This window comes from Crinia signifera, chromosome 8 (genome assembly GCF_055691185.1).
Source record: "Crinia signifera chromosome 8, ASM5569118v1, whole genome shotgun sequence".
In the NCBI taxonomy this organism is placed as follows: Eukaryota; Metazoa; Chordata; class Amphibia; order Anura; family Myobatrachidae; genus Crinia; species Crinia signifera.
In genome coordinates this window covers 4,257,906-4,271,368 of record NC_139224.1, presented here as the reverse complement: position 1 = coordinate 4,271,368, position 13,463 = coordinate 4,257,906, and the positions used below count along the sequence as shown (strand labels likewise).

The 13,463-nt window shown below is 44.3% G+C and overlaps 1 protein-coding gene across 1 annotated transcript in view; it reads right to left on the bottom strand.

Moving 5' to 3' along the window:
• Positions 1-7,115: 7,115 nt before the first annotated feature.
• LOC146025642 (solute carrier family 26 member 6-like) overlaps positions 7,116-13,463 on the bottom strand; it is a 47,119-nt gene continuing 40,771 nt past the window's right edge. Inside the window, exons 16-20 of the mRNA XM_083155608.1 lie at positions 11,771-11,839; positions 11,353-11,541; positions 10,935-10,989; positions 7,847-7,983; positions 7,116-7,635 (exon numbers count right to left, since the gene is read on the bottom strand). Coding sequence (XP_083011734.1) covers positions 7,612-7,635; positions 7,847-7,983; positions 10,935-10,989; positions 11,353-11,541; positions 11,771-11,839 — 474 coding nt within the window. The 3' untranslated portion in view covers positions 7,116-7,611. The remainder of the gene's footprint in view (positions 7,636-7,846; positions 7,984-10,934; positions 10,990-11,352; positions 11,542-11,770; positions 11,840-13,463) is intronic.

The window sequence follows — 13,463 nt, the reverse complement described above, 5'->3', positions numbered from 1 at the left end:
ATCATTCAAAGCCCACACAAAAGTTCTTCAATATGATACTTGTCTCATGTAAATGGGTCAGTTGGTTCCGAAGATATAGCCGGTTAAATTAGATAACTGGTTAAAGGGGGGAGGGGTGGTTTTCTCTCCCCCTCACACCAGAAAAGGCAGGGACTAGGCTGGTGTAAAAGGGGCCAACCTGGCAATGCATTTTCTGGTGTAAAAGGGGTATTATTTCAAATAGCCGGTACCTGCAGTGCTCTGAATACAGCCAGGCTCGGCCACTGTCAGTGGCTATCACTTCTGCCTGGCGGCTGTCCCCCATTTACCGCGAGCATGTATTCCCCATTGGCAATGAGCATGTAATCCCACATGGCAACAAGCATGGAATCTCTGGCAATGAGCATGGAACCCTTGGCAATGAGCATGTAGATAAGCAGCACTTATGTAGCATAATTTTTAATAGGCATTATGGTGTTTGGCATAACACATAATGGACATAATGGCGTGTAACTTAACGTGTAATGGACATTATGGTGTAAATGTTTAATGCGCGCCTTTGGTGGACAATGTCCCTGTTTATGAAGCGTATTGTGAATTTTGTCTTAATCTGTGTGGCATTATGTGAATTTTGGCTTAATCCATGTGGCATTATGTGAATTTTGTCTCAATCTGTGTGGCATTATGTGTATTTTGGCTCAATCCGTGTGGCATTATGTGAATTTTGGCTCAATCCGTGTGGCATTATGTGAATTTTGTCTCAATCCGTGTGGCATTTTATGAATTTGGCTCAATCCGTGTGGCATTATGTGAATTTTGACACAATCCATTTGGCATTATGTGAATTTTGGCCCAATTCGTGTGGCATTATGTGAATTTTGTCTCAATCCGTGTGGCATTATGTGTATTTTGGCTCAATCCGTGTGGCATTATGTGAATTTTGACACAATCCATGTGACATTATTTGAATTTTGGCTCAATCCATGTGGCATCATGTGTAAGGGGCAAGTATAATGGGGTCTAGTATTTTGTTGCATAATGTGTAGAAGTTGTATATGGTGTTGTACACTACACTCAAGGACACGCCCCCTGTTGAGTGGCCACACCCCCTTTTCCGGAGCACGCCTTCGGCGCGTGCACAACTACATCCTTCACTTTTGTCGCCATTGTGGGCCTGCGTACTTTAAATGCCAGGGTCTATTTTTAATCCCATTCCCAACCTCTCTCTCTGCCGCTCTCTTAGCATATACACTGGCACCACTAACACTGCCCCTCCCCCACCTAAACCCTCTTTTATCATGGTGCCCCCCCTGTCATTTTATCCTGGATCCGCCCCTGCACACCCAGTCCAGTGGCTGCCAGAGCTTGTTGGGACTTTTAGGCTCACAGTAGATAAATCGGACAACCAATATATTTCAAGGCAGTTTGGCTGGTATGTCTGTGAATGACCCTGCAGTCCAGACCTAGGACAAATAGAATTTTTTTCCAGCCAGCTGGCATCAAGAAGTAGCCGGGTGGGGGTCTAGTGGGACACTGCACTGTCAGAGGGGTGTGTTTAGCACCGCCTATTGTCACTCATTACAAAAAGTCTATGGGCACATAACGGTATCTTTATCAATCTTCACAACTCACAGTTCATGTGTCCCCAAATTTTACAGATCTCACCTGTATAAGGTGCCCTATATGCACCAAAAGGTTTCTTTGTAAAGGTCACCAGCCAGAAATAACGTCCAGAGGGTCTCCAAAAGGGGGTATACACATTTATTCCGATCACAAAAAGTTTTTCAGGTACTTGTGAGTTATCCGGGCTGCCGATTTCTAAATCGGGTCGGATCGGGCACATCGCATCGCATCGCATGCGACCATCGGATGCGATGCGATGCGATGCGATGACCCGATTTTTCCATAGGAATCAATGTTAAAATGGACTGAGTCCATTTTAACATGGAATTCAATGGGAAAAAGGGGTCCTTTTCATACCCCTACTATCCAAGTGGGCATGGAGTTGGATATAAACCTGTGGCGAGCGTAGCGAGCCACCGAGCCCGAAGCGTGGCGAGCGTAGCGAGCCCCGCGAGGGGACACAGAATACCGTCCCCTTGCGGGGCTTGCTTCGCTCGCCACGCTTCGGGCTCGGTGGCTCGCTACGCTCGCCACAGGTTTATATCCAACTCCATGCCCACTTGGATAGTAGGGGTATGAAAAGGACCCCTTTTTCCCATTGAATTCCATGTTAAAATGGACTCAGTCCATTTTAACATTGATTCCTATGGAAAAATCGGGTCATCGCATCCGATGATCGCATGCGATGCGATGCGATGCGATATCGCATCGCATCGCATTTGATTGTATGCCTTAACTTAAGGCATACAATCAAAAAATCGGCAGCCCAGATAACTCACAAGTACCGTTTTTCACAATAAAAATGTGAAAAAATATATTTGTATAAAGAAATATGATTTTAATGTGTATAATTAGATATATTCCAGTTCGGATTTTACTTTGCATTCAGGTATATATACCTGATTTGTTCATCTTAGCCTCCACACCTTGAAAAAGGCTTGTTAAGCCCGAAACGCATTAGTGGGTTGGAGGCTTGTTTGACTCTCACTAGGGAATCCAGGACCAGTGCAACATCTTGATTTACTACCTCTCTTCATTCCGGGTGACCAGTGGTGGTTATGGTTGTGATCCTGAGTGGGACTTCATTCTTGTTCCAGTTTTTATGAATTTTTTATTGACATTTTTATTGTGAAAAACTTTTTGTGATCGGAATAAATGTGTATACCCCCTTTGGAGACCCTCTGGACGTTATTTCTGGTTGGTGACCGTCACAAAGAAACCTTTTGGTGCATATAGGGCACCTTATACAGGTGAGATCTGCAAAATTTGGTGACACGTGAACTGTGATTTGTGAAGATTGATAAAGATACCGTTATGTGCCCATAGGGCGTTTACAAAAGGTCAGTTACATACATTGGGAATCTGTTACGGAGATTGGACCATTGGAGTATTTATCGGTTCCCAGGTCAAAGACACATAATTGATATTGGTGGAAAACTATGCACCATTTGAGGACATTTGATCCTATATTCATTAGAATAAGACAGAGCATTGTGGTGTAACTATAGCACCGCAGCTCCCGCCACCGCGGGGGGGCGCTGTGCATGTGGGGGCGCCGGGGGCTGCGGTGCTATAGTTAAACCCCCCCCCCCTCAATCCCCCGCAGACTTACCTATCGCGCTGGTCCCGGCGGCTCCGTTCTTCTGCTGAGGACCACCACAAAATGGCCGCCCCCATATAGCACACAGTTCCCGGAACTGTCTGCTGTATGGGGGCGGCCATTTTGTGGTGGTCCTCAGCAGAAGAACGGAGCCGCCGGGACCAGCGCGATAGGTAAGGCTGTGGGGGATTGAGGGGGGGTTTGCATGGGCGGCGGGGTAGGGGTGCTTGGCGGGGCGGCGACGGGGGGGCGCCCCCCCCCTACTGGCGGGGGGGGCGCCCAAAACGTAGCTACGCCACTGGGTGTATCCAAACCTCTTTTTGTATATGCATTCTTGGGATTGGTAACCCAGAGGATATATTGCTTTGCTGCAGTCTTGGGGCGCGGAGTGGTTTCTAAAACCCTTTTTTTGTCTGAAGTGACCCGGTAGGTCAGCGGCTATTTTAAAACTTGTGCAGGTTCGCAAGCCAATCAGAGCTTGTGGTATGACAGCCAATCAATATCCACTACTGCCGCTCCTGATTAGCCGCAGGACCACGAGCTCCAATTAGCTTGCGAGCCTGCACAAGTTTTAAAATATCCACAGACCTGTCGGGTGGGTTGTCCACCACTCTGCCTGGCCAGGGGAATGCAGGGCGGCAGGGTGCACCTTGCCATGGGGAGTGCCCAAGAAAACAACGCTGGGGAGAACACTGCATTTTATTATTTACATATTGCGGTGGATGGGGGTGGCTCCTCTGCTATTGTGTGTAGGGGTGCTCTGAGAATGGGGGGCATTGGAGTGTCTATAATGGGTGCAATGTGTGCGGGGCCCCTTGGCCCCCTCGGTCTGTACCCATGTTTTATTACTTACCTTTTTGGGGTCCCGCATTGGCACACAATGACCATCAAAACGTTAATGGTTAATCAACACGTTTTGCTCATCTGGTGTTGAGTGGTGCAAAAAATAGACTGACAAATATTTTGCAGTGAATATAAAATATTTATATATATATATTTACATTATACATGTAGTGTCTTAGAATAACAATATTGCAAATGAAAGAAAACAATTTAACTATAATGATGAAAATCAAAAATATATTTATGAAAAAAAAACCACAGTATTACAGAGTATAAGCGAAGTACTGACACAGAACCTGAAACATTCAGAATTACAAATAAACTGTGAAAAAAAAATCCAGAAAATGCAGATGCACGCCTTAAATGCAAAGGGGGTTATTCAGAGTTGATCGCTGTTGTGCGAATGTGCAAGGTGAACGATTATCGCATGTGTACGGATCTTAGCGCACATGTGAAAGGCAAGACAGCAACACAAACCAGCTTTGACTTTTTTCCCAATGCCTTCGCATCTTGACTGCTGGTGTTTGTGGGTGGTTATCTGGGAGTGTCTTGAAAAATGTAGGCGTGCCCAAGCATTTTAAAGGAGGGTCTGTGGTGTCAGTGCCGGCCTCTGTCAGCCTGATTCTGTTGTAGAGTTGTGGAAGGGTCAAACCAACTTTCATCCAACCAGACAACTAGTTGGCTGGTTGGACTGAAAATCTGGCAGTGTATGGGAGCATAAACGACAATAGGCAATGTGCTCACAAACCCAGGAAAATGGACAAAACATTCGGTCAAATTATTTAAATCAAACAATTTCAACGACAGAACTTTGTCTGACCGACAGATTTTGTCCATTTCAAGATATTGGGAGCAAATTACAAATTGTGGGCCCGATTCTAGTCCATGAGGACCGATGGTGGTGCCCTGTGCATGCGCAGAATCATAAACATTGGGCGTTCCCATGTAAATGCCAGCGTAATGCGGGTGACTGATGACATCAGCCACCGCCCTGTCTTCGGACAGAAGCCCCCAAATATAAGTCAGTCTCAACTGACTTATATATATGCGAGCCCTGGATAAATCATTTGATTGATTCCTCTAGCAGCGGGCACATGAGGGGGGGGGGGGTGGATTTGGCGGGGCAGGCACTCTGGGACGCGGTACACTAATGTCCATGTTGACCTATGTGGACATAGACACCAAAAAATGTGGAAAACTCATGTTGACCGTTTTAGTTGGTTGTTGGCCAATAGTGGTCGACCTTTTGACTGTTGGCCTTGTCACTGTCAATCTAATGAATCGTACCCAATGGAAAGACCACAAAGGTTTCAAACTCAGTTTTCCCCAAATTATGTGGCTAGAGTATGGTATCTGAATGGTGGGATGACACTCAGGTCCACACTATATGGTCATGGTCACCATAGTCAAAAGATTGACACACGCAAGATACCAAAAGATTTACACAGTCGACATGGCTATGGTCGACAAATGAAAATGCCGACATGCGATTTTTGGGTCATTTTTTCCTATTTACCATCCACGTGGACTCGGTAATTGGAGACGGTAAAGTGTGCCTGCAGGGCCAAGATGGGTAAAGGGGCCCATACAGCACATCAACGGGGCAATCCTCCAATTCGCCGGCAACGCTGTTCCACCTACCGGATGTGCCGGTCGTCAGCCATCGATATCCATTGATCCATTGTCGAATCCAGGAAATTAAGTCTGTAAAAAAAGTCCCAATTCTGCAATCCCTGTCAGGATTAGAGAATCAGGATTTACACTCATGTTTAAAGGGGACCATCAGGGGATCGGGGGAATTGCCCAAATACACTGATGGGATACGGGCAGGGATTTGTATAGTACTAGCTACAGATGAGGTTGCAGAAGACATGACAGGTCATGCACAGTTGGAACGGTGGTGTCAGGTTCTTGGCTGTGCAGAATATATCGGTTTATTATATGAATAAATATATAAATACGTTTGAGGATAAAGACTTTATATAGAACACTCTGGACATTTGTAAAAACAGGACTTATTACAACTACAGAACCGGAGTCATTATTCTCAATACAGCAACGGAGTTATTATTCCCAAATACAGAACTGGAGTGGTTATTCCCAATACAGAACCGGAGTCATTATTCCCAAATACAGAACCGGAGTGGTTATTCCCAATACAGAACCGGAGTGGTTATTCCCAATACAGAACCGGAGTGGTTATTCCCAATACAGAGCCGGAGTGGTCATTTCCAATACAGAACCAGAGTCATTATTCCCAATACAGAACCGGAGAGGTTATTCCCAATACAGAACCGGAGTCATTATTCCCAAATACAGAACCGGAGTGGTTATTCCCAATACAGAACCGGAGTGGTCATTTCCAATACAGAACTGGAGTCATTATTCCCAATACAGAACCGGAGTCATTATTCCCAATACAGAACTGGAGTCATTATTCCCAATACAGAACTGGAGTCATTATTCCCAATACAGAACAGGAGTGGTTATTCCCAATACAGAACCGGAGTGGTTATTCCCAATACAGAACCGGAGTGGTTATTCCCAATACAGAACCGGAGTGGTTATTCCCAATACAGAACCGGAGTGGTTATTCCCAATACAGAACCGGAGTGGTTTTTCCCAATACAGAACCGGAGTCATTATTCCCAATACAGAACCGGAGTCATTATTCCCAAATACAGAACCAGAGTGGTTATTCCCAATACAGAACCGGAGTGGTCATTTCCAATACAGAACTGGAGTCATTATTCCCAATACAGAACTGGAGTCATTATTCCCAATACAGAACCGGAGTGGTTATTCCCAATAAAGGACCAGAGTGTTAGGACTCTGAGGGGATACCACCGACCTGGAACCCTAACTCTGTTGCTTCAAACCGTGGTCGACGGACGCATGCAGTGCTAGGCTTCACCTATAACAGCCGCGTTCGACAGAGCTGGTTATGCCGGCTCTGCCCCGATGCCGCCAGGCCTTACGTAGAACAACACATCCGTCGAGGCGGAGAGAAGGCAAGAGGTAAAAGTAACTATACCTGGGGGTACGGTGGAATGCCCCTCAGACACGGTCTCCGGGAATACCCGGGAGCAGGACTACCTAGAATCACTGAAGCTCAGCTAGGAGGTGACAGTATGAATATGTAACAATACACAGGATGGTCAATGGGCAACGTCCCCCAAGACCTCCGTCCCGCCGGCTCTGGCTGCCGCTGACACCTGCCGGACCCCATTCCTGAGCCTCCCACAGGAAGAAGGGAGGCTGAGGATTCCCAATACAGAACCGGAGTCATTATTCCCAAATACAGAACCGGAGTCAATATTTCCATGTTTTGTGTTTATTGTGTGTGATAACACCTTCTGAGTGTCTTTGCTGCGCTGGTAACATCTGCACTAGTGGGTCATCAGTTGGCTTATTTATTATCAACGCAATAACATGTTATAGAAGTTATAATGAAAGTTTTAGTAATAATAATAATAATAATAATAATAATAAAATGATGCCAATTCATAGATAATGCACTTGTCTTCTTTCCTGGTGATCTTGTTCCCATTCGTCATCCGTCCAGTCTACAATCTTGTGTCTGGATCTCCCTGCAAGACAATGACATTACTCCTATCAGTTCTCATACTTCCTGATGGTCCCTACCTGTGTCAGATATCCAGGGTGTCTTCTGTAGGCAGATGGCTATGGAAATGACAGTTACCCATAATCTAACTAGCGTCATACACAAATAGGGTCTAATACAGGACACACTATAAAGTAGACAATGTACAAAGGACAGGAATCCAGTCCATCACTTACATGTACATCCGGCTCAGAGATGTGGTCATGGTCCGTGCTCAGATAAGTGACTGCATCTTGGATGGAGGGGAAGACTTGAGACTTTGTGATCATTTCATTGAAGAAGTTTCCGTCTTCCAGCCCGGCCATCACTATCGCTGTTGGAATAAATATGGCATAGTGTAGTTGTAGCAATGGCTATGTGGTGAATTGTACTTTATTGTCCACCTGAAGTAGATGCCGCCATGGTGACACAATGGCTGCCTTCTGGTACTACAGCACAATTGTGATCTCAAATGTAGGCTGCAACAATATGGAACATTTACTGTACTTTAAACACCTGTTGTTGGGACATTCCATGTGTTCACAAGCAGGAGTTTTACATAGAACCCTATGCTTTATGTGTGTCGCTATGATCGCCATCGCTGCAGCATCGGAATGAATCCATGGTTATGGGTTTCTGCCCTTTGAGCATCCTCCTTACAAAGTAACCACCCCGACGCGTTTTGTGACACTCCTGCTCACTTCATCAGGGAAGCCGAAACACATTATTATTGGTGACGTATAAAGGACAACACTTCATATTACTACCTACTCTCCCAGAATGTCTGGGAGACCCCTGCGTTTCGGGTGGCTCTCCCAGACTAGGGATGCCGCACATTTCCTTATTGAAGTACTGTAGGTGGCCCATGGGCCTGATTATGCAATTTGCATTTAATCTTATCATTGTGACAACAGATCCCTGCTTTACTATGCCACAAATGAGATGGCTTTGTGTAGAGAGGGGCGGGGCTGTGATGATGCAATTGCAATACTACATTTCTGGCCTGGACCCAGGTTGTAAAGTTGCATACCAATTCCCCAGATTTACCGACCAAGCAATTGTATCAGATCCATTGCCCAACCTGAATATGTGACATTATATTTATAGTGACAGGAGCGTGTATTGGATGTTATATTGGTAAGGAGGCACCGTAATGTGGACAGTGCATGCCATAATGTCAATTTGGGTACTTTGTGGCATAATGAGGGTTATTCTTATTCCTTCGGTCCTCCGTGCATTCGCACAGCGACCATTGAAAGATGTGAGAGGTTACCCGCGGCATACGAATGGATGTTTATGCTAAATATCCATTTACAGCCTGTGCGGGTGAACCCACGCTGCGAGGGGGTGTGGGGGGGGCGTTCATTCAGGTTTGGGTGTGGTTTGGTGGATTGGCAAGGCTGCGAATATGCAGCCTTGCCAATCCACCAGAATAACCCCCAATGTGTACTGGCAGCCTTACAGATAAATTAGCCTTGAGAAAGCTTAAATAGCGAAACGTTGCATTGGCATCTGTTATATTAGGGAGAAGTCCTCATAATTTATTATAGAATTGTCATTATGATAAATGAAATATATTGTATGAGATAGGACTTGGATAGACTTGAGATAGGAGAAGTATTAGACATTGTATCAGAGATGTATCTAGTATATGTACTGAACACAATGTTGCAACAGTAATGTGTTTGTAATTCATTTGGTTTAACCATTAGAGGGCAATCTAAGCCAGCAGATAATACCACCTGAATTACTATAACACAGGGGAAATCCCATACTGAACTGTGCAATAATCTGAAGTGTGGGTAATCCTACCCAATAATTAGAACTAACAGGTAATGCCAGTGAGAGTGGCATTCCTGAAACAATACTAGATACTATTGTGGCGATACATCTTGATTGGTGGCAACCGTGTTGTTTTTTTCTTTGTGTGAAAATTAGGCACGAATGGGATACTGAAATAAAGTATAACCCAATAGAGAAAAAAATATCTCTGAATATTTTGGGATTAAACCCAATTATTGTGAGGGGCGAACCAGTGAGAGGGGATCACCCTTCACGACGAGTGCCCATAAACATTATAACACATAACAACACCAGCTTGCCACCACTTGTGACTGGGGAACCAGTGAGAGGGGATCACCCATCACAAGTGGATTATAAATCATTCGCCCACAATCTATATTTCTCCATGGTTATCAACCAAACATATGACATAAGGAATTGATTCTCATAGAAGTCTTTGTCTCAACGTCTATCCCCATAACATCTCTCCCTAAATAACAAATGTGTATTTTAACACACTAATTCTTTTTTTATCTTCCATCACTCACTTTGTCTGTGTATTATATGTATTTTTAACCTCTTCAATATTTTCGCTGTTTATGTAGTGCCCCTGATTCGGATATAGGGCATCTTAGAATATATCAATAAAAGTTACGTTTTAATATTTTGTGCGTTCCCCCATACAGTCTTTTTCTCTTCTCCTCGTATAAATACATTGTTTCTGTTGGGAACTGCACCCCCCACACTGTGGACACAATATTTGGGGGTCTCTCTTTCTATATTTGTGGATTAAGTTCCAAATAGGTTGTGCGGGTATATACCCAACCCTGTACAGGGTTAACCCAAATTAGGGAACAACAATGGTACATTAAATAAACTAAGGAACTTCTACAGGGAATACAAAAAATAACTGCTAATAGAAATGGGTACTTGTGTATTATCACGGCGCCCACTACTCCATTTGCATAGAGGGCTATTCACGGTAGTGAAATCGCATCGCATCGCATTGCATGCCATATTGTATAGCATGCGATGCGATTTTCCTATCTAATATATTCACTGCTCTGTGTCAGTGAATCCATTAAAAAGATAGGATGCGATAAAAAATCGCATCACATGCCATTATTGTATGGCATGCAATGCGATGAGATGCGATGAGATATCGGTTCTGATGGAACCTAGAATAATGCCATTTAATGGTAAATCCCGCAGTGTGGTGAGTGCAGCGGTACGCGTCCGACCGACCTTTTCATACCCCCACTATCCACATCGGCGTGGAGTTGATTTTATATAGTGTGGCGAGTGGAGCGAGCCAACGAGCCCGAAGCGTGGCGAGTGCAGCGAGCCCCGCGTGGGGACGCGTAATACCTGTAACATACAGGTACAATACCTGCAGCTCCATCCACCGCATGACCCTGATCCCGACTACCGGGATCCTGATTGTATCTCACAATTACACTTATTAGAACTACAGTAAGACAATTAAATCCTAGATATACTTACCATTGCAACCAGCAAGGTAGACGTCCACTTCAATTTCAGCAAAATTCCTGTAAATCTGTAACAAAAAATAATGACAGTACCATTAGTACGGCAAAAATATCTGTCTGCCTGGGCCGGGACCTTACACTGTAACTGAACTTTTTTATTCCACATGTTAAAGTAATACAGCCTCTCCCAGCTGCCAATCTCTCAGTTATACCCAGCAGAGGCGCACTCAGATGTCTCAGTGGGAGCAGGTTATAAAGGAGATGAATGGAGACATGAACACACAATTTGGTGAGTTTGTGGCCTTGGATTATAATCCGTCATTACCAGGGAAAAGAGGTAGTCAAAACTCACATTGAATTGACCCCTAAATGAAGCAGAAACGCTAACGATTGCCGATATTTAGAAATGCCGCAATTTGGCACAAACTTACTTGTCTTAACATTTTGAGGCAGACCGTATCTACAAAGTTCACCGCTGAGAAATCCAGTATTAGGTAGTGGAAATGTGGTTTCTCCAGGCCTAGTGACTGTAGCGTGTTCTTCCCATTTGTCTCTTTGTTTGCTGCATGACCCGGTACAACAATGATGGAACCCTCGGTCATATCCTGCTCTTTGTTCTGCTGTGAGTGGAAAATTCAAAAATTGTTCATTAGTTCCTCTGGGTCTACTTTATTGTACCGGTCTCTACATATTCCAACAGAAGAGTCATGGCATGCTGAGACTTATAGTAGTTCAACAAATGCTGTTGTACGACAAGGTGGCTGACTGCTTATGTGAAATATCCTACTCCTTCAAAAGGATGATAGCGTGAACCATTAGCTTGTAGAATTTGCATTGTTCATCATTTACCTCTTCTGTTTCAAAGTCAAATTTTCCAAGTTCAAGGCTATCAAAGGCGATGTTGTCATGTCCTGTGACCTGTGACATCAGAAATAAGGCAACATGATAACATAAATGGCAAATAAATATCTTAGAAGAAAACTATGTGCCGCACCTGGGGATAGAGGGGATCCTCAAAAATGCCAGACAGGTCTGAAATTTAACTAACAGTAATGAATGAAAACATCAAATGCAAACCACACATCTCAAACTACAAAATGTAGATTGCAAACTGAACCCAGAAGATTATTGACCATGGAAAGTACCCCAGGTAGGGCGAAGCACGTCAGGGATCCTGAAGTAGTAGTAGGAAGTGGTGATTGGGACCGGTGAGGAGGACAAAGGAGGACGTTGGTGGCAGAGTGAGGTGGGGTAGGAATGTGTTTTTGGGGGGAGGTTGGGGATGTAGCAGGTAGTGGTATAAGGGGAATGGGAAGTAATATAATGTCTCCAGTATAAGGGGAATGGGAAGTAATGGAAAGTCCCCAGTATAAGGGGAATGGGAAGTAATGTAAGGTCTCCAGTATAAGGGGAATGGGAAGTAATGGAAAGTCTCCAGTATAAGGGGAATGGGAGGTAATGGAAAGTCCCCAGTATAAGGGGAATGGGAAGTAATGGAAGGTCTCCAGTATAAGGGGAATGGGAAGTAATGGAAAGTCCCCAGTATAAGGGGAATGGGAAGTAATGGAAAGTCCCCAGTATAAGGGGAATGGGAAGTAATGGAAGGTCTCCAGTATAAGGGGAATGGGAAGTAATGGAAAGTCCCCAGTATAAGGGGAATGGGAAGTAATGGAAAGTCCCCAGTATAAGGGGAATGGGAAGTAATGGAAAGTCCCCAGTATAAGGGGAATGGGAATTAATGGAAAGTCCCCAGTAAAAGGGGAATGGGAAGTAATATAATGTCTCCAGTATAAGGGGAATGGGAAGTAATGGAAAGTCCCCAGTATAAGGGGAATGGGAAGTAATGGAAAGTCCCCAGTATAAGGGGAATGGGAAGTAATATAATGTCTCCAGTATAAGGGGAATGGGAAGTAATGGAAAGTCTCCAGTATAAGGGGAATGGGAAGTAATGTAATATCTCCAGTATAAGGGGAATGGGAAGTAATGGAAAGTCTCCAGTATAAGGGGAATGGGAAGTAATGTAATGTCTCCAGTATAAGGGGAATGGGAAGTAATGTAATGTCTCCAGTATAAGGGGAATGGGAAGTAATGTAATGTCTCCAGTATAAGGGGAATGGGAAGTAATGGAAAGTCTCTAGTATAAGGGGAATGGGAAGTAATGTAATATCTCCAGTATAAGGGGAATGGGAAGTAATGTAATGTCTCCAGTATAAGGGGAATGGGAAGTAATGTAATGTCTCCAGTATAAGGGGAATGGGAAGTAATGGAAAGTCCCCAGTATAAGGGGAATGGGAAGTAATGTAATATCTCCAGTATAAGGGGAATGGGAAGTAATGTAATGTCTCCAGTATAAGGGGAATGGGAAGTAATGTAATGTCTCCAGTATAAGGGGAATGGGAAGTAATGTAATGTCTCCAGTATAAGGGGAATGGGAAGTAATGGAAAGTCTCCAGTATAAGGGGAATGGGAAGTAATGTAATGTCTCCAGTATAAGGGGAATGGAAAGTAATGTAATGTCTCCAGTATAAGGGGAATGGGAAGT